Source organism: Lissotriton helveticus, chromosome 2_1 (assembly GCF_964261635.1).
Source record: "Lissotriton helveticus chromosome 2_1, aLisHel1.1, whole genome shotgun sequence".
NCBI classification, from domain to species: Eukaryota; Metazoa; Chordata; class Amphibia; order Caudata; family Salamandridae; genus Lissotriton; species Lissotriton helveticus.
Window position 1 is genome coordinate 520,749,572 of NC_136059.1, and position 20,914 is coordinate 520,770,485.

Genomic DNA, 20,914 nt, shown 5'->3' on the forward strand with positions numbered 1-20,914 from the left:
CATGAACTATGGCTTCCTCTGCCTCCGTTGCCCACTCCAGTGGGCGGAAGTTCTTCTCAACATCTAGCAGAGTGGGCCAGCATCACAAAAGATCGTTGGGTGCTGAATATACTGAGCAGTGGATATGCGCTATGTTTCCGTGCGCTTCCAAAGGACATTCCACCAAAAAAGTCTCGTCCTCATCAGTTACAGCTGCTTCGAAAAGAGGTGAGAGCTCTTCTCCAAAAGCAGGCTATAGAAGAGGTTCCACCCTCTCAAAGAGGAAAAGGAGTTTAATTCAGATATTTTCTTGTCCCCAAAAAAGATCAGGAGGGCAAGTTTCGACCAATCCTAGACCTTCGACTTCTGAACAAAGTCATACTCAAGGAGAAGTTTTGCATGTTGGCCCTTCACCAAATATGTCCAAATCTACAAGTAGGGGATTGGATGTGTATGGTGGACCTCCAAGATGCGTACTGCCACATTTCCATCACAAAACGTCATCGGAAGTACCTGCGGTTTGTGGTCGGCCACAGCATGATCAGTACAAGGTCCTGCCCTTTGGACTGAAGTCCGCTCCTCGAGTCTTCACCAAATGCATGGCAGTGGTGGCGGCTTTTCTTCACAGAAAAGGTTTCTTCGTCTATCCATACTTGGACGACTGGCTGCTGAAAGGTCCATCCCCACTGCAAGTGAGGCACGACTTCCAGTTTTGTCTGCAACAGCTATACGACCTCGGGCTGCATGTCAACATGGAAAAGTCAGTGCATCAGCCCACCCAGTCCATCCACTACCTCTGCTCTGTTCTGGACACAAGCGTAGGAAGAGCGTATCCTTCAGAGGAGAGACTGTCTTCCATGAGACAGAGGTGCAGGCTTCTGCTTCAGGTGCAGTATGACAGTCCGGCAGGTGGCATCCCTACTAGGATCGATGGCGTCCTGCATCTTTCTTATTCCCAACGCCAGGCTGAGGATGCGTCCTTACACAGAAAATATTCCCTCTAGACCTCAGGTACTTTTACAGATTACAGTTAACTCCGGACACGAGTCTGTAACAAGATGACAACGGATACTATTTCATTTTCTGTTTTTTATTATTTTTTTATATTAGAAAGAAGTTATTTCTCATCATTTTCAATATTTTTTTAGATTCAAGATTATCACTTTACAAAACAAACATGTAATTCATCCTTAAACACTTTAAAATCTAAATGTCATACAGAGAAAGAAAAAGAAAACAATACAATCTCACGTTTTCCTCATACATACTCTTCCACACATTCCACATTCACTCTCTATTCTGTGTCTGAGGGGTCACAGGTTGTTGTGTGATCACTTTGTTAGGTCGACGCGTTTCGGTGGGATGGAACCACCTTCCTCAGGACCTTTATCAGAACCAAACAATCTTTCCCAAGAAAATTATAAACTCTGTATGAGAATCCTAATGCCAGGAATAATATACATAAGACTGCCAGTTGTCACTTCTTGTCATATGCTTCTATGTTGCAGGGTCTGCCTCCAAAGATATCTAAGTATCTATACTCCCATGCCAATTATTCCAATTCTGGTGGAGTTTGATGTAGAAAATACCTTCACTGTTTTAAAATGGTGTCCATTAGTTTCTTCAAAGAAATGGCAACAATATGGCAACGCTCATTTGATGTTTTTCGACTGAGATTTCACTTGTCTCATTCAATACGTGACATCTCACTGTTTATAAGTCTTGCAGCTTCGTTATTTTAAAAAAAATGGGCATCCCTGCGACTTCGCTCAAATTGCCGTAGGGATGCGTCCTTTGCAACAGACTCTGGAGGACCAGTGGGATCAGTCGACAGGTCGCCGGGAGGATCAGATTTCTCTTTCCCAGGCGGCGAAATCCTCCCTTTCATGGTGGACTCAGCAGCGGAATCTGATGGTGGGAGTACCTTTTCACCAGCCATTACCAACACAATCGGTGGTGACAGACCCGTCTCTGCAAGGCTGGGGGGCACACATGGGGTGCCTTCAGATTCAGGGACGGTGGTCGGAAAAAGAACAATCCTACCACATCAACATGCTGGAACTAAGAGCAGTCCATCTGGCGCTAAAAGCTTTCCTGCCTGCAATCAAGTCAGATTCAGTCCTGGTCCAGACCGACAACACGACGACCATGTTCTACCTGAACAAGCAGGGTGGAACTCGATCGCATCCTCTCTCTCTGGAGTCACGGGCGATCTGGCACTGGCTGCTCGCCCGAAACCTCTCGGTGGTGGCGGTGCATCTACCAGGAGAGCTAAATGTCAAGGCAGACGCACTCAGCAGGCAGTAAAGCAAAAGCAAAAAGTGGGGGTGACCATAGGAAGCAGACCCTACTCTCCTATACTGCGGACCCAGTTTATATTAAAGGTCAAGTCCTCCTAGACTCCCTTATTGTATCTAATGCCCACAAGCGAGCCAATTCCCAAGTCACAGGCGACGCACCTCCTCCTGATAAGGAGTCAAAGCTCATAGTTTTGCAGCGTGAATCTTTCTGGATTCACTATGCTGTGCATTATTGCGTGGTCTTGTGGTTGGGTCCGGATTCGTAGTCTTTTCTTTGTTTTTGTTTTTTGTTTTTTTGTAGCCCAGGTGGGCGTCGGCGTCACACCCCTTTGGGTGTATTTCCGGTGACGTCGGCATGCTTCCTGCGGAAGCTCCCACTCTTGGGCGCCATCTTCAGATTCTTTTTTTCCGCGGTCGGGTCTGGATCGTTCCCGTTTGGGCTCCAGACATTTTTGGAGAAAGAAGAAAGAAAATACAGAAAACACGAGGAGAAGTCATCTGAAGACTGCAGGGGACTTCATCGACGAAAAGCCGGCAAGGAGAAGGCGTTTTTTCATCGAGATCATCGACCGTCGACGAACACGCGACCAGAGCCGCCCTGGACGCTCGATGATGGACAACACGCCGTTCAAGTTCTGCCGTAACTGCCACCACAAGTACGCGCAGAAGGACCAGCACCCGGTATGCAACCTTTGCCTACCGTTGAACCACGAAAGCGGAGACTGCAACGCCTGTTCCGTCTTCGCCCCGAAGACCCTTCGTGTGAGAGAGAGGCAGAGGGTAGCACATGCCACCCTGCAGGGGAAGGCCCCGACTCCGTCCCTCTACGAGCTGGGGATGTCCTCCGAGGAAGAAGACAACGCTGCCGCCGAAGACGACAGCTACACGGTCGTAGAGACCGATTACACGAAGACTTCTGACAAGGTAGGAGACTCTTCGGCCCCCAAGAACCCGAGAGACTCTGAGTCTAGAAAAATCGAGGGCAAGACCCCGAAACCCCCGACGCCAAAAAAGGTGGCGTCCGCGACTACTCCCAGGCCCAGCGGATCCTCCGAGAAGGAGTCCCCGGCGCCGAGGGCTGCTGATCAGCAGAAAACGTCGAAAATCGTCCCCGAAAAGGATCGATCGACGCCGAGGGAGAAAGACCCAAAACTGACGACGACGACCAGAGACCCAAGATCCGGTCCGACGTCGGCGTCGAAGTACGGCGACGAACCATCCGCCGAAAAGAACGGCCGACCCATCCGACGCGGAACACGTGGTAGAGATGGAGAAAAAGAGAAGGCGCCTCGAGGCCGAAATGGAGAACATCATGCAGCGGAAGAAAGATTTCGATGCAAAGATGAAGGCCTTCACGATCCCTCACAAGACCAAGCCACCGGTGGTGGAGGCAGTCGAGGAGGAGGAAGAGATCGCCGAAGTCGTCGAGGAACAAGACCAGGACGTCGAGGTGATCGACGACCAGGAGGAGTACGAGAATCCCTACGATAGTTACAACTTTGGGGAGGAAGAGGAAAGCAGGACTGACGCAGACTCGACACCCTCTGACCTACAGGAGGTAGATTACATAGATGTCGACACCGACAGCCCGGAGGAGGTGGTTGTAGGAAGGTAGATCCCTGACTATGGTTGCCCCCAACTTTTTGCCTGGTGTTTTGCTGGTTTTCTGACTTAGTTGACCTGGGGCCCTGCTATACAGGACCCCAGGCCCACTGCTCTCTCTGTAAAATGGATTCCATGTACCTTAGGTACATATCTAATTGGATACTGAGTCACCTTATCAGTCCCTGTACCGTGTACCTTAGGTACCCAGGGCATAGGTGTACCCAGGGCCTACCAGGGGCTGCAGCATGTGTTATGCCACCCCTGGCTGGCCATCCAAATCTGACACAACTGGCTGCACGACAGCTGGGGCAAGGTGGTGTAAACACCCTTTGCTTTAGATATAGTATTCCTATATCTAACCCTAAAAATGGACACACAGATCTCCTATCAGTCACTCCTATGGCAGGCCTTGACAATCCTGAAGGCAGAGTGCTTGGAATCGTGTGAGATAGTGCTCTGGCATGAGCTGAGCCTGTCTGCGGCTTTCGGGATCCATCCCTTAGCCGTTTCCATGATATCGCATACCATATACTCTTAAGTGCATTATAATCCTCGCGGTTATATGCCAACTCTGGTATCGCTTTATCAAAACATGTCGAGTAAGGTGTCATACGAATTGGAATACTAACCCCTCGCCAATTCTGGCGACGGGGTTAGCATTCCACCCTTCTAGAGGGACACGACATGTATGTAACCTGTAACCCCGGTTAAAGTCAGACATAGCCTTAGCTCCACAAAATGGATGCTGCCACCGAGACACAAGTCTGCCCTCCTGCTGCTGGGAGTCCTCCCAGCCCAGGAGGCAAGGACAAAGGGTTTCCTGCCAGGGGCGGTGCCAGCACCGTCCCAGACAGGATTTTGTGTATCCTAGGTAGGCAGGGCTTTAGAGGAAGGTGACTGCAAGTGGCACCCCGGTGCTCACTGTGCATAGGCCGGCTGAAACCAGTTCCAGGGGCACTCCAGCCCTGGCCTGGGGAAAGCCCGCCAAAGGAGAGGGGTGTAACCACCCCCCTCCTGGTCCCACCCATAGGGCAGGACTTAGTCGCGTGCCAGCCCCTTTTTGCAGGATAAAGGTAGGAACTGGCCCCCTTCCAAAACAGATCATCTTTGAATCCTGAAACTACTTTCCACGAAAGGAACTCAAGACTTCTTCCCAAGATTCTCCCTTGTGACTAAGGAGTAGTCACCCTGCAGCAGCAGGCACCAACCAAGCATTGCGGTTTGTTGCCAGTCTCTCCTTCGGATCAAGACTGCTCCAGCACGACGAGAACCGGCTTCCCTGGCACCTCTGACCTCAACCTACATCAGCCCAGCTGTGATCCGTGGGTGCGACGAGACCTCGAGGGACCGGCCATCTTCAGAACTGCACGACGCTTGTCCAGCACGACTCCCGAGTGACCCTCGACTGAGTGCTTTGGGGTAAGAGAAGCCCCGACCCTGAGCAGCTCCAGCACCGAAGTTCAGCCCCCCTGCATACACGAGAGCTGCGTGGGCCCTTCTGCTCTTTGCTGCCAACCGCGTTGTCCAGGTCGCTTGCCCTTTGGCTAGTGGCCCGCTCACGACGCTCCACGACGACAAACACTGCTGGTCTGGTTGCTCCAGGCTAGCCCTTGCTCCCCTCCAAAAGAGGAGCACCCTGGACCCTCCTGGTCCACTCAAGACGCCATTTTAGGTCCACCGCGTGGGCCTTGCATTTGCCAAGACTTGTTGCCCAATCCTGGGTCCAGCGACGTCGACAGCAAGAACCTTCGTGGGACAGCTCGCACCTCCATCCTGGTCGCCGACAACGCCTCCTGGTCCGATAGACTGCAGAGCCCAGCAGCGCCCACTCACCTGGTCGAGGTGACTTCGTCCGGTGCCACCCTGGTGCCCATCTAATCACTGGCTAGTGATTCAGAACTTGGTCCCCTCTGCTTTCAGGTCTTTCTTCTTCCCTGATCCAGGCTTGGATCACCTCGAACTTCTTCACTGGTCGCCTGCCAGTAACTTCTTTCTTCAGGCTCCTGGATCTTCAACGAGGGTTTCCGACGCAACTTCAACCCTATGCAGCCGCAGCCCCTGGGCTAGGTAACCTGAGTACTCCGGTGCTCCAGCATAGTCCAACACCCTAAGTGTTCGGATCCACTCTTGTTTTCGACCCACCTAGTCGGGTTCGCCCGAGAACAGTAACTTTGCAACTGCTAGCTTCCATAGACTTTTTCCCGCCTTACGCGTGAGAGTTCCCACTCTGCACACGACGTCCACAGGCCTCCTGCATCTAATCCCATTGTTTAGAATTGTAGGCCTAGCGATTCCTGAGTCTAGAAAAGTATTACTTACCTGCTAGCAAGTTCGCATTCCACTTACTGAGTATATGGTTTTTCGTGCCCCTAGGGCATCTGTGTAAATTGTGCGACTTAAAGTATTTTCGTAAGAGTTTTGTTATGTGCTTAGCTCCCTGACTCATAAAGAGTTCAGGGTAGACTTGTTATAAATAAATATCTGTTTATTTTCATAACAACTTGTGTGGTGTCCTTTCACTTGGTGTTCAAGGGGTAATGTGATGGTAAAACAGCTGGCTTAACACGCCCTCTAGAGTATTAGCCTTAGACTGCTCGTATCCATGCTACTAGGATAGCTGGTCTATAAGGTTGACTTACAACCAATCATCAATAAGGGTTGTTTGGACTGATACAAAGTGCTCACTAGAATAGTGAACATTATATATCAGGCCAACTTCTCACAGTGGTCGACACTTACCCCTCGGCCCTCGCCGCCGGACGACATCGGGGCCTACAACTCGGTGATACAAGCTGCCGCAGCAGCTTTCAAGCTCAAGCTCGACGAAGAGAAGCAGAAAGCAGACTTCCTTCTAGAAACATTGCTCCCAACACAAACGAGGAGCCAGTTCCTTCCAATGCTCGAGAGCGTCTTGGCTCAGGGGAAGGAAGCTTTCAGGGAGCCCGCAACATGCAAGGCAGTAACTCCCAGAACTGAGAAGAAGTACAAGCATTCCACAAAGGACCCGGCCTACATTCAGGGCACGGTCTCCGCAGACTCCATTATCAATGCCACAGCAAGGAGGAGGGCTAACGTACCCACTACCTCGGGCCCCCCACCGGATAAGGAGAGCAAAAGGATGGATCTGGTGGGCAGAAGGATCGAACGGAATGCCGCGACCCACTGGCGCATGGCTAATTCCAACGCCCTGATAAACAGGCACATGTACCAAATCATGGAGGGGATGGGGCAGTTGGTGAAGGACTTGCCCCAGGATGCCAGGCAGAAGGCCGAAAAGCTGGTTGAAGAGGGAAAAAACGCAGCAAATTCTTGCCTTAAGACGTCCCTGGATGGGGCAGACACAGCCAGCAGGCTCATGATGATGGGCGTCACGGAAAGGAGGCACGCCTGGCTCAGGATATCCGGTTTCAAACCGGAGGTGCAACACAGCATCCTGAACACACCGTTCAACGGCAACACGCTTTTCGGAACAGTTGATGAAACGCTCAGTCAACTGAAAAAAGATAACGAAACAGCAAGATCCATGGGAGCATTGCAGTTCAGAGGGAACAAGAGGGGCACCCCGTCACGGAGGCCCGGCGGGAGAGGCGGAAACCAGCCAGGTACATCACACCAGGCTTTCCAGCAAACGCACCAGGCAGACTCGCAGACTCAGCATGGTCAGCAGAAGCAGTCCTGGCAGTACCAACAAAGAGGCCAGTCCTTTCGAGGGAGAAATGGACGGGGACAAAATAGAAGAGGGGGGCAGCAGCCCACCTCTAAGTGACTTCAAAAAACTCTGTGTGCCCGCCCACAAAAAAGATCCCAGGAGGCAGCACGTACAGATGGGTCAAGACAAACTAGACACCTACGACCACATGACACCAGTGGGAGGAAGATTAAGATTTCACCTCCGAGAGTGGAGAGAAATCACATCAGACAAATGGATCCTCAACATTATCCAATTCGGATACTGCATAGAGTTGGAGGGGAGACCAACAAGCAGAAAACCAAAAAGAAAGCCACTAGCAGGCAAGCAGCTGCAGTGTCTGCAGGAGGAGGCAAAGGAACTCCTGTGGAAGGAGGCCATAGAACGGGTACCCTTCAAGGAAAGAAACACAGGAGTATACTCAGCGTACTTCCTGGTACCAAAAGTAGACGAGACAATGAGACCCATTCTCGACTTACGGTTCATGAACAAATTCATAAGAACGCAAAAATTCAAAATGACCTCCCTGCAAGAGGTGCTCCCACAATTGCAGATCGGGGACTTCATGGTCACAATAGACCTCAAAGACGCATACCTGCACATTCCAATGAACAGAAAGCACAAGCACATGCTCAGGTTCACCATCGGAGAAAGCCACTACCAGTTCACGACACTGGCCTTCGGACTAAAGTCAGCACCAAGGGTCTTCACAAAGTGCCTCGCAGCAGTCGCAGCGCACCTACGAAGGCAAGGAATACACGTATACCCTTACCTGGACGACTGGCTGGTGAAAGCAAACTCATACCAGAAATGCAAGCTGCACGCACATACAGTGACAAGCACGCTCATAAACCTGGGGTTCTCCATCCATTGGAAGAAATCATCAATGGAGCCAGAACAAGTGAAGATCTTCCTGGGAGCACAGATCAACACCTTACGGGGCAAGGTGTTCCCCAGCGAGAAGAGGGCGAGGGCGCTGGTGAAGGAAACTCGCCTCTACCGGAAGGGACAAGCTCGGACAGTGAGGACTGCGAGCAAGATCATGGGGATGATGGCATCATGCATCCACCTGGTACCGAATGTACGACTCCACATGAGACCTGTAGGAAGGTAGATCCCTGACTATGATTGCCCCCAACTTTTTGCCTGGTGTTTTGCTGGTTTTCTGACTTAGTTGACCTGGGGCCCTGCTATTCAGGACCCCAGGCCCACTGCTCTCTCTGTAAAATGGATTCCATGTACCTTAGGTACATATCTAATTGGATACTGAGTCACCTTATCAGTCCCTGTACAGTGTACCTTAGGTACCCAGGGCATAGGTGTACCCAGGGCCTACCAGGGGCTGCAGCATGTATTATGCCACCCCTGGCTGGCCATCCAAATCTGACACAACTGGCTGCACGACAGCTGGGGCAAGGCGGTGAAATCACCCTTTGCTTTAGATATAGTATACCTATATCTAACCCTAAAATGGACACCTATATTCCTATCAGTCACTCCTATGACAGGCTTTAACAATCCTGAAGGCAGAGTGCGTGGAATAAGGTGAAATGGTGCTCTGGCATGAGCTGAGCCCGTTTGCAGCTTGCGGAACCAAGTCCTAATAGCTGTTCCATGATAACGCATACCATATACTCTTAAGTGCATTATAATCCTCGCGGTTATATGCCAACTCTGGTATCGCTTTATCAAAACATGTCGAGTAAGGTGTCATACGAATTGGAATACTAACCCCTCGCCAATTCTGGCGACGGGGTTAGCATTTCACCCTTCTAGAGGGACACGACATGTATGTAACCTGTAACCCCGGTTAAAGTCAGACATAGCCTCAGCTCCACCAGATGGATGCTGCCACCGAGACACAAGTCTGCCCTCCTGCTGCTGGGAGTCCTCCCAGCACAGGAGGCAAGGACAAAGGGTTTCCTGCCAGGGGCGGTGCCAGCACCGTCCCAGACAGGATTTTGTGTATCCTAGGTAGGCAGGGCTTTAGAGGAAGGTGACTGCAAGTGGCACCCCGGTGCTCACTGTGCATAGGCCGGCTGGAACCAGTTCCAGGGGCACTCCAACCCCTGATCTGGGGAAAGCCCGCCAAAGGAGAGGGGTGTAACCACCCCCCTTCTAGTCCCACCCATAGGGCAGGACTTAGTTGCGTGCCAGCCCCTTTTTGCAGGATAAAGGTAGTAACTGGCCCCCTTCCAAATTAGATCATCTTTGAATCCTGAACCAACTTTCCACGAAAGGACCTCAATACTCTTCTCAAGATTTCTCCCTTGTGACTAAGGAGTAGTCACCCTGCAGCAGCAGGCACCAACCAAGCATCGCGGTCTGCTGTAAGTCTCTCCTCCGGATCAAGACTGCCCAGCACGACGAGAACCGGCTTCCCTGGCACCTCTGACCTCAACCTGCATCATCAGCCCAGCTGTGATCCGTGGGTGTGACGAGACCTCGAGGGACCGGCCATCTTTGAAGACTGCACGACGCTTGTCCAGCACGACCACCGAGTGACCCTCGACTGAGTGCTTTGGGGTAAGAGAAGCCCCGACCCTGAGCAGCTCCAGCACCGAAGTTCAGCCCCCCTGCATCCACGAGATCTGCGTGGGGCCCTTCTGCTCTTTGCTGCTCACCGCGTTGTCCAGGTCACTTGCCCGTTGGCTAGTGGCCCTCTTACGACGCTTCACGACAAACCCCGCTGGTCTGGTTGCTCCAGACTAGCCCTTGCTCCTCTCCAAAAGAGGAGCACCCTGGACCCTCCTGGTCCACTCCAGACTCCATTTTAAGTCCACCGCGTGGGCTTGCATTTGCCAAGACTTGTTGCCCCAATCCTGGGTCCAGCGACGTCGACAGCAGAGACCTTCGTGGGACAGCTCGCACCTCCATCCTGGTCGCCGACAACGCCTCCTGGTCCGAGAGACTGCAGAGCCCAGCAGCGCCCACTCACCTGGTCGAGGTGACTTCGTCCGGTGCCATCCTGGTGCCCACCTAAATCACTGGCTAGTGATTCAGAACTTGGTCCCCTCTGCTTACAGGTCTTCCTCTTCCCTGATCCAGGCTTGGATCACCACGAACTTCTTCACTGGCCGCCTGCCAGCAACTTCTTTCTTCAGGCTCCTGGATCTTCAACAAGGGTTTCCGACGCAACTTGAACCCTATGCAGCCGCAGCCCCTGGGCTAGGTAAACTGAGTACTCCGGTGCTCCAGCATAGTCCAACACCCTAAGTGTTCGGATCCACTCTTGTGTTCGACCCACCTAGTCGGGTTCGCCCGAGAACAGTAACTTTGTGATTGCTAGTATCCATAGACTTGTTCCCGCATTACGCGTGAGAGTTCCCACTCTGCACACGGCGTCCCTAGGCCTCCTGCTTCTAATCCAAGGGTTCAGCATTGTAGGCCTAGCGTTTCTACAGTCTAGAAAAGTATTACTTACCTGCTAGTAACTTCGCATTCCACTTCTTGTGTATATGGTTTTTCGTGCCCCTCGGGCATTTGTGTAAATTGTGCGACTTTCAGTAATTCTTTAAGAGTTTTGTTGTGTGCTTAGCTCCCTGTCTCATAAAGAGCCAGCGTAGTCCTGTTATAAATAAATATACTTTATTTTTGATAACAACTTGTGTGGTGTCCTTTCACTTGGTGTTCAAGGGGTAATGTGATGGTAAAACAGCTGGCTTAACACGCCCTCTAGAGTCTTAGCCTTAGACTGCTCGTATCCATGCTACTAGGATAGCTGGTCTATAAGGTTGACTTACAACCAATCATCAATAAGGGTTGTTGGGACTGATACATAGTGATCACTAGAATAGTGAGCACTGCATATCAGGCCAACTTCTCACAAGACCCATTCAAGAATGGCTACAGGAGCAATGGTCACAAGCTACAGGCAGTTGGGAGGATCTAGTGGTTGTAACGCACGCAGTGCAGAAGGAGATGACATGGTGGACCATGGAGAACATAGCAAGGGGAAAGCCTCTAACGCCCCCAACGCCAACAGTGACCATCACCACAGACGCATCCCTGGAGGGATGGGGCGCTCACATGGAGGAGCTCAAGGTGAGGGGACTGTGGACACCAACAGATGCGACAAAGCACATCAATTACTTAGAATTGAAGACAATCTTCCTTGCACTGAAAGCCTTTCAAACAAGACTGTACAAACACAAGGTGTTGATACAAACAGACAATACCACTGCGATGTTCTACATCAACAAGCAGGGGGGCACACAGTCAGCCCCGCTTTCAACGCTGGCGCTGGAGATATGGAGATGGGCCATCCCTCTCAAGATAGACCTGCTAGCCATACACCTGCCAGGGAAGGACAACATACAAGCAGATTGGCTCAGCAGGCAGACATCGGCATCCCACGAGTGGGAGCTCAATGCTCAGGAGACAAGGCGCCTATTCGACAGATGGGGAACTCCATCGGTGGACCTGTTTGCCACACGCCAGAATGCAAAATGCCAAAACTTCGCATCCAGGCAGCCCGAGGAAGGGTCACTAGGGAATGCCCTATGGATAGATTGGTCAAGGACATTTGCCTACGCCTTTCCCCCGATACCACTGATGCACAGAGCACTGAGCAAGTGCAGAGCGAGCAACTTGACACTGATACTGGTCGCACCACAGTGGGCGAGGCAGACATGGTACTCGCAGATCATGGAGATGACACAGTGTGCACCCCACAGATTCAGCAGGAGGAAAGACCTACTCTCCATGCAGAACGGAGAGGTGCTACACCCAGAGCCAGAGAGCATGAGCCTAGTAGCGTGGCTCCTGAGGACATAGAGTTCGCACATTTAAGATTGCCAGAAAGTACCCTGAAGGTCCTGCGGGAGGCAAGAAGGCCTAGCACTCGGAAGTGCTATGTTGCGAAATGGAAAAGGTTCACAATATGGTGCAGACAAGAAAGACTTCACAATAAAATGAAGGACTCCACAGTGCTAAAATACCTGACGCACTTGCTAGAGAAGAACCTTAGCTCATCCTCTTTGAGAGTTCACTTGGCAGCGATAGTCGCCTACACAAGGGGAGAAACTTGCAGGAGTTTCTTCACATCACAGGTGGTGAAGAGATTCCTAGAAGGTGCGAAAAGGATCGCACCACCCAAGCGGGTGCCGCCACCTGCATGGAACTTGAACATAGTCCTAACGGAACTCATGAAGGAGCCCTTTGAACCGCTCCACAAGGCGTCCTTAAAGATGCTAACTATGAAAACAGCTTTCCTGGTTGCAATAACGTCCTTACGCAGAGTAAGCGAGCTTCAGGCTCTGACGCTACAAGAACCCTACATACAAATACACAATGATAGGGTTGTGATGAGGACTGACCCACACTTCATGCCGAAGGTGGTATCTAAATTTCACATGAACCAGTCTATACAGATACCGAGTTTTTTCCAAAAACCAACTACTGCCGCAGAGCGAGCTCTGCACACCCTGGACGCCAGAAGGGCAGTCATGCACTACATTGAGAGGACGAAGGGACACAGGAAAACAAAACAGTTCTTTGTGTCATTCGCCAACAGTTACATGGTAAAAGCAGTAACCAAAAAGACCATTACACGATGGATCGCACAGACAATTCAACTCTGCCACAAGCGTGCAGGACAAGAGCTAGCAGAGGGGACACGTGCCCACTCCACTAGGAAAAAGGGTGCTACAATAGCCTTCCTGGCTAACACACCCATGCAAGACATATGCCTGGCGGCAACATGGGCTTCGGTGCACAAGTTCACGAAGCACTACTGTGTGGACATACAGATGAACAAGGAAGCTCAAGTTAGACAGAAGGTGCTACAGCACATATTCAATACCCAACGCTCATCTTCCAACCAACCGCCACAGAGATGAGAAACCGCTACAAAATCTATGCACAGCATAGTGAATCCAGAAAGATTCACGCTGCAAAACGAATAGTTTTCTTACCTGTCGGTGTAGTTTTGCAGCTTGAAGATCTTTCTGGATTCACTAGCGAACCCACCCACCTCCGCCAGAAAGATGAGGCTGGAGAGAGAAGAGGTGGAAATAGAATAAGTGGAAAATACTTTGAAGGTACAAAGCGGTAAAATATCACCTGAATAGAACATTGCCATTACTTCGGAAACGAAAGAAACACGGAAAAAAAGAACCCGAAGATGGCGCCCAAGAGTGGGAGCTTCCGCAGGAAGCATGCCGACGTCACCGGAAATACACCCAAAGGGGTGTGACGCCGACGCCCACCTGGGCTACAAAAAAACCCCCAAAAAAACAAAGAAAAGACTACGAATCCGGACCCAACCACAAGACCGCGGAATAATGCACAGCATAGTGAATCCAGAAAGATCTTCAAGCTGCAAAACTACACCGACAGGTAAGAAAACTATTCGATAAGTCAGGCAGACGAATTGCGTCAGAAGCCGCTAACAGTTGGCGTATTGCCAATGCACAAGCCCACCTGGCACGCTATGACAGAGCGCATTATGATGAACTGGAAAAGCTAATGCAGGATTTACCAGATCAGTACAAAGATAAAGCCAACGACCTCATTCAAGAGGGTAAATTAATCACATACACATCTTTAAAATGTGCACTTGATGTCGCTGACCCAGCATCTCGTAGCATTAACACCGGCATCTTGCTACCACGACATTCTTGCCTCAGAATCTCAGGATTCAAACAAGAAGTACAGTCAGCGATACTAAACCAACCTTTTGACCAACATCTTTTTGGACCAAATGTAGACTCTTCATTAGAAAAAATGAAGAAAGATACCGAAACTGCTAAATCTATGGTAGCCCTACAACTATCATCCAGCAGAGGCTCCCTTCGTGCCTCTTTTTATAGGTGCGGCTCCAAAACAATTTCATCAGAGAATGAATACCTCCTCTAATTATAAAAACCATAACCAGCCTTCCTCATCCCAGGGGTACTATCGAGGAGGGTATAGAGGAAATAACAATAGGGAAAGAGGCAAAAATAATTCCACACACACTTACCCTACAAACAAGCAGTGTCTTCCCTCCGCCTCCCCCAACCATTCCACTCCTGTCAGGGGACGCCTGTCAAAGTTCCTACATGTCTGGGATTCCAATAGAACACCAGCGCGAGTGTTCCTGCAATTATTCAGGATGATGGCCTCTTGTATACTCATTGTCCCTCATGCAATACTGCAAATGCGTCCCTTACAGGAGTGTTTGGCACGTCAGTGGAACCAGGCTCAAGGTCAGCTAAAAGATCTGGTGTTGGTAGATGACCGCACCCACCGCTCTCTGCAGTGGAGGAACACACCAAACCTTTCCAAAGGGCGGCCGTTCCTCGACCCGGTTCCATAGATAGTTCTTACAGCAGACTCATCGCTCACCGGATGGGGAGCTCATCTTCAAACCCATACTATTCAGGGTATATGGACCCCTCAAGAAAATCAATTCCCTATAAATTACCTGGAATTGTTGGCAATCTTCCTAGCGTTAAAATCTTTTCAACTCCAGCTTTTAAACAAAGCTTTCCTAGTCTGTACAGACATAACAGCAATTTATTATATACAAAAACAGGGGGGGACATACTCTCTCCAGCTTTCACACCTAGCTCAAAGCATATGGAGATGAGCCATTCCTCAAAACGTATATCTCCTTGAATAACACCTCCCAGGTGTACATAATCAAATTACTTATCTTCTCAGTCACCAAAAACAGATTCACGAAAGGGAACTTCACCCACTAGTTCTGCTACCATTCTTTCAAAGGTGGGGCCACCCAGAAATAGACCTGTTCGCCACACACCAAAACGCAAAATGCTCAAACTTCGCATCCAGGTATCCACACCCATTGTCCAAAGGCAATGCCCTATGGATGAACTGGTCAGACAAGTTTGCTTACGCTTTTCAGCCTCTTCCACTCATTCCGCTAGTGGTTCGCAAACTCAAACAGCATTCCCTCACAATGATCCTAATTGCTCCAACATGGGCCCGCCAACCATGGTCAACAACTCTCTTGGAACTATCAGTAGTTCCTCATCAAAAGCTACGCCTTTCACCCAAGTTTCTCACTCAGAACCATGGAGAGATAAGGCATCCAGATCACAATCCACTCAACCTTGCAATCTGGCACCTGAAATCTTAGAATTTGGCTACCTTAATTTCCCGCCAGACTGCATGAACATCATTAAAGAGGCTAGAAGTCCTACCACTAGAGCTTGCTATGCCGCAAAATGGAAAAGATTTGTAATTCACTATACAAATAACAAAATTAACCCAATAGATGCTTCCATTCACAACATCTGTTACCTTTTGCAACTACAACAATGCAACCTAGCGTATACATCCATTAGACTACATCTTGCAGCAATAGAGGCCTATCTCCAAAACTGACATTTGTCTTTGTTTAGGGTACCAGCTATCAAAGCATTTCCGGAACGACTTAAAAGAATAATTCCACCTACAGTTCCACCCTCTCCAGTATGGAACCTAAATGTGGTACTTACCAGGTTCATGGGTCCCCCATTTGGACCTATGCATAAATGCAAATTACAATTTGTCACCTGGAAAGTAGTTTTCCTGGTTGCCATCACCTCTCTCAGAAGAGTCCGTAAACTGCTGGCATTAACCATACAAGAACCATTTCTCCAAATCCATCATGATAAAGTGGTTCTTATGACCAACCCAAAATCTCTACCTAAACTCGTCTCTGCTTTCCACCTTAATCAATTTGTAGAACTGCCAGTGTTTTTCCCTCTACCAGATTCAGTAGTAGAGCGGGCTCTTTACACGCTGGATGTAATGGAGCAATACTTTACTACATAGAAAGAACAAAATCCTTTATAAAGACTAAACTACTTTGTGTGGCTTTCTTCCCACCTCATAAAGGCGATCCAATCACTAAATCAGGGATTGCAAGGTGGATTGTTAAATGCATCTAAATATGCTATGCTAAAGCAAACCGCACCTTAACGATTCCTCCTAGGGCTCACTCCACACGTAAACTAGGGGCATCCATGGCCTTCTTAGGGAGCATTCCCCTAGATGACATCTGCAAAGCAGCAACTTGGTCTACACCACACACGTTCACAAAACACTATTGTGTAGAGGTGCAAGCAAAACAACAAGCTAGTGTGGGCCAGGCAGTATAAAGAACACTTTTTCAAACCACTGCAACAGATACAGGTAGCCACCGCTAGGCGGTAACTGCTGTGCAGTCTATGCACAAGTATACAATCTACAGCTCATATGCCTCGAACAGAAAATGCTACTTACCAGTATGCATCTGTTCTTGGCATGTAGAGCTGTAGATTCATATAAGCCCACCCTCCTCCACGGATACCTCTATCTGTTCCAGTACTATCTTACTTAGATACATTACACACGGACATCCCTTTCTATTTTACTAACTCTACCATAACCCTCCATGGCAAAACAATCTGGAGATGGAGTCGATGCCCATGCGCACTATCGTCCTAAGGAGGAGTCGCCTACCTCGTGACCTCAAAGACCTCTTCCAAGACAAAAAAAAAGTGCAAACATCCGAGCCCAACACCAGATGGCGATCTTTGCACAAATATGCGAATCTACAGCTCTACATGCCAAGAACAAATGCATACTGGTAAGTAGCATTTTCCTTTCCTTCATAGGATAACATTGACTGTTTTTCTTGGAAAAGTTTCTAAATGTGGAGTTTAATAACCTAAAGAAATTCTTTAAAATTGTACTATTTAACAAAAATGATTTTGCTTAACTGTTTACAGGAAATGTCCCAGTGTAGTATCCAGGTATACTACACTATGTAAGAAAAGTAATCTAACATGTAACTTACCTGGTATTTTTCTGAAAAGCCCATTGAAGTCCAAGTACTGTATTTTCAAAGCATTGCATTTCTCTGAAACAATACTGTAAGTCAAAACAAAGTGCATATACCATTACAATCCAAACTGTATTACAATTGTATATTTACTGCAAAGTACTTATCATTCACCTGTGCCTCACTTGCTTGGTTCTAGGACATACAAATAACTGAAAGAATATTTGTTATACATAAACAATTGGTCTGTAGTTCAGTCTTTGAGTGTGTGAAATCCTTTGCTGATTGAGTGTGTGGAACAAATGCTTAACACTGTCCCTGATAACACCTTTTTGCTCGCCCACACTACCACAAATATAGAGTAAGAAGCTATCTAACTTTACCTCTGCCTACCTTTGTAGTTCCACTGTACTCTGGGCACACTATACCTCACCTTCGTATAGTATATACAGAGCCAGCTTCCTACAGTAACTACATGTGCTCAACATAGGCAACCTCCTCTTTGAAGCCCGCCATCTCTGGCTCACCCTGCGTTGGCCAATCTGTCAGAAGGTCCCCACTCCTCCCACAGCAGGTCATTTTTCTCCTTCCAGAATGTCATTCAAACCATGTCTGCAGAAAGGGAGCAGGCAGCATCTGGGTACAGTTGCTACTTTCAACAGAAACGTATACTGGAAAACTTTGGTAATAAAGAAGCAGCTTTCTAAAGTAGCCCTTTAGAATTTAGTTGCGTTAAATTCGACTTGAGCAATAAGTCTGGTCTTATGTAGCAATTGTTTTGATACCTTGGATTATCCACTTTGGTGGTTGCATATGGATGTTGGCACCACTCAAGTGTAAGTGCAAGCCACTTCCTACTAGTTAATTGGGCTACAACCCTTTCACCAGTAGAAATGACTATTGTATGTTATCCTGCAGAGACCTGTTTCACTGAACACATACATGTCTTTCTCTTTAAAAACTTCCCGACTTGGCTGCAAATGGCATACTTGGAGGCAGGTTTTACTGTGGCACGACAGTGGTGTCACAAATGTTGCTGCAGTCCACTGGTGACATGTAACCTCCAGGCCCTGGGTACATACAATACCATATTCTAGGGGCTTGTAGTTAAGTTAAGCATTAGCAAATCACAAAGGCCAGTTTAAAAGTCAGAGCACATGCACTTGGCCCAGACAGCAGGCCACTGTGCATTTGTGTCATGAAACCAGTACCTGGCAAAAAGTGGGGTGAACCTGTAAAAAGCCATTGTCTCACACCTTTATTTCTACAAGGAACATTTCCATAGCTAGAAACTCTGTGGTGAAATTAATGCACAGTTTGTGAATTTAGAGTACCAGCAAGCTGCAAATCTGTTTAACACAATTGGCTTCTTTTCTTGAGTCACTAATTAGTATAATCCCACACACCTTTCAAAAATATAGCACAAGGATGCCAGGCGATTGGCTGTCTGTCCTTACAGTGGCATAATGTGACCTAGCTGATATTGGAATCCTTCACTTGGATTATTGTTTGTTCCAGTGAGTTTTAAATTATTATATTTCTAAGACATGCTTGACAAAATTTAGTTAATATATACTTTGTTGTTGTTGCAGGAGTATATCTCGTAACCGTTCACAAAACAGTTCTCGTAACAGATCACGCAACAGATCACGCAACCCATCACGCAACCCATCACGCAACCCATCACGCAACCGATCACGCAACCGATCTCGCTCAAGACACAAAGACAGGCGCCGATCAAGAAGTCCGCCCAGGAAACGTTCTCGATCAAAGGAAAGGCGTAGATCAAGAAGTCGCTCACGGTAAGCTTTTTGGGGGAAATTAAAGGGGTTTGTGAGAAAGTGCCTCTTTTGCATGCTTAGCCCCCGCATTTTGCTTGGTTTTGATGTGGTTTCAAATGTAGTGCACAGGGTTCCTGCCAATCAGATAACCTGTGCTAGTGCTTCTTCCCTAAAAACAAACCCCCAATTGGTATTTCTACCTCCCTTTAAGTCCCTGGTAAATGGTATCCTGGGAGCTGAAGATATCCTGGGACACTCCCCCCTCTTCCCGACCCCCCACCCCCACTGGGACTAAGCCATTACCTTGCAGCTTGCATGCCCCTGTGAGGGAGAAAATAACAAAGTCTACATGGCTACCTGTCTGGTTGCGATGCCAAACACTGCCTGTCTGCATACGTCGGTCACCCCTCTCTCAGGCCTCACAGCCCTAAGGCAGGGTGCACTGTACCACAAATGAGGAAATATCTGCATGGGCGAATATGGCCCTACAATATTGGGGTCCATTTTCCTAACATTAAGTGCCAGGGAAGCCATAGAGAGTACATGGACTGGGAATTCGACAACTGTAAGTTCAAGGCATGTGGGCTGCTGAATTCATATCTTAGGACAGATCGTCGCCTAGTGTTGGGTCCGGATGTTTGCACCTTGTTGTCTTGGAAGAGTCTTCGAAGCATCACGAGATAGGTGACTCCTCCCCTGGACTACAGTGCGCATGGGCATCTTCTCCATCTTCAGATTGTTTTTCTCCGCCACTGGGTTCGGATGCACTTCGACAACTCCAACTTCGGGACTGAAGTTTTGCAAAATTCAAAGGCCGAAAACCTTCAACTTTCGACGGTATTGTTTCCGCTCGGTTTCCCTCAACTCTACAACTCTTTCCATCTACATCTGGTCATCGACGCAGGCCGTTGGGCTTTTTCGACACCACGTGGGCCTCCTGCCGATGGAAAGGACCCCGTTCAAAAGATGCCCACAATGTCGATCCAAGTTTCCACATAGCGACAAGCATACAGTATGCAACAGGTGCCGATCTCTGGAGCACAACGAAGAAAACTGCCCAGCTTGTGCTCAGTTCCGGTCGAAAAAGACTATCCGGAACCGAAGAACTGCCCGATTAGAGATGCAGCGGCAGGCACCAGAACCAGAAAACATTTTCTAGGACGAACATGAACTTCATGAGGCAGAGGACTCCGACTTAGAGCTAGTCACCGTAGAAGACCAGTCTGACTCCGATGACGAGATCCCACCGGGGCAAACCGTGAGTACCAAAGCCCCTACCCTGCCTCCACCTCCATCCAAGGCTCTGGTCAAAGCATCGCCCAAAAGCCTTAACCGAGACCGAAACATAGCTTCAGAAGCCCTGCCTTCCGGCTCGGCTACGAAGACTACACCTAAGCCTTCAGGTACACTGGTAAAACACTTCCCAAAAAGACTGTGGATTCAAAAAAGGCCACAGAGCCGAGAACGGGCTCTGACACCAAAAAAGTTGTCGACCCGAAAAAGGTAGTCGACCCGAAAAAGTCCATCGACCCGAAAACAGTCACTGATCCGACGATGACCGTCGACCCGAAAAAGGTCGTCGATCCGAAAAGAAGCGCTGACCTGAAAAAGGTCATCGACCCGAAAAAAGGTATCGACCCTAAAAAAGGCCTCGAACCGAAGAATACCGCCGAGCCGAAAAAGGCAGTCGACCCGAAAAAGGCACTCGACTCGAAAAAGTCATCGAACCGAAAAGGCACATCGAGCCTAAAAAGACAGTAGGGCCGAAAAAGACAGTCAAGTCGAACAAGAACGTCGACCCGAA

General features: G+C 49.0%; 1 protein-coding gene across 6 annotated transcripts in view; it reads left to right on the top strand.

Annotated features, from left to right (window-relative positions):
• Positions 1 to 20,914, top strand: part of SREK1 (splicing regulatory glutamic acid and lysine rich protein 1) — a 459,678-nt gene that overhangs the window by 140,343 nt on the left and 298,421 nt on the right. For all 6 annotated transcript variants that reach the window (XM_078675174.1, XM_078675176.1, XM_078675175.1 and 3 more), the window contains one exon: positions 18,922 to 19,131. In XM_078675174.1, the coding sequence (XP_078531300.1) occupies positions 18,922 to 19,131 (210 nt within the window). The remainder of the gene's footprint in view (positions 1 to 18,921; positions 19,132 to 20,914) is intronic.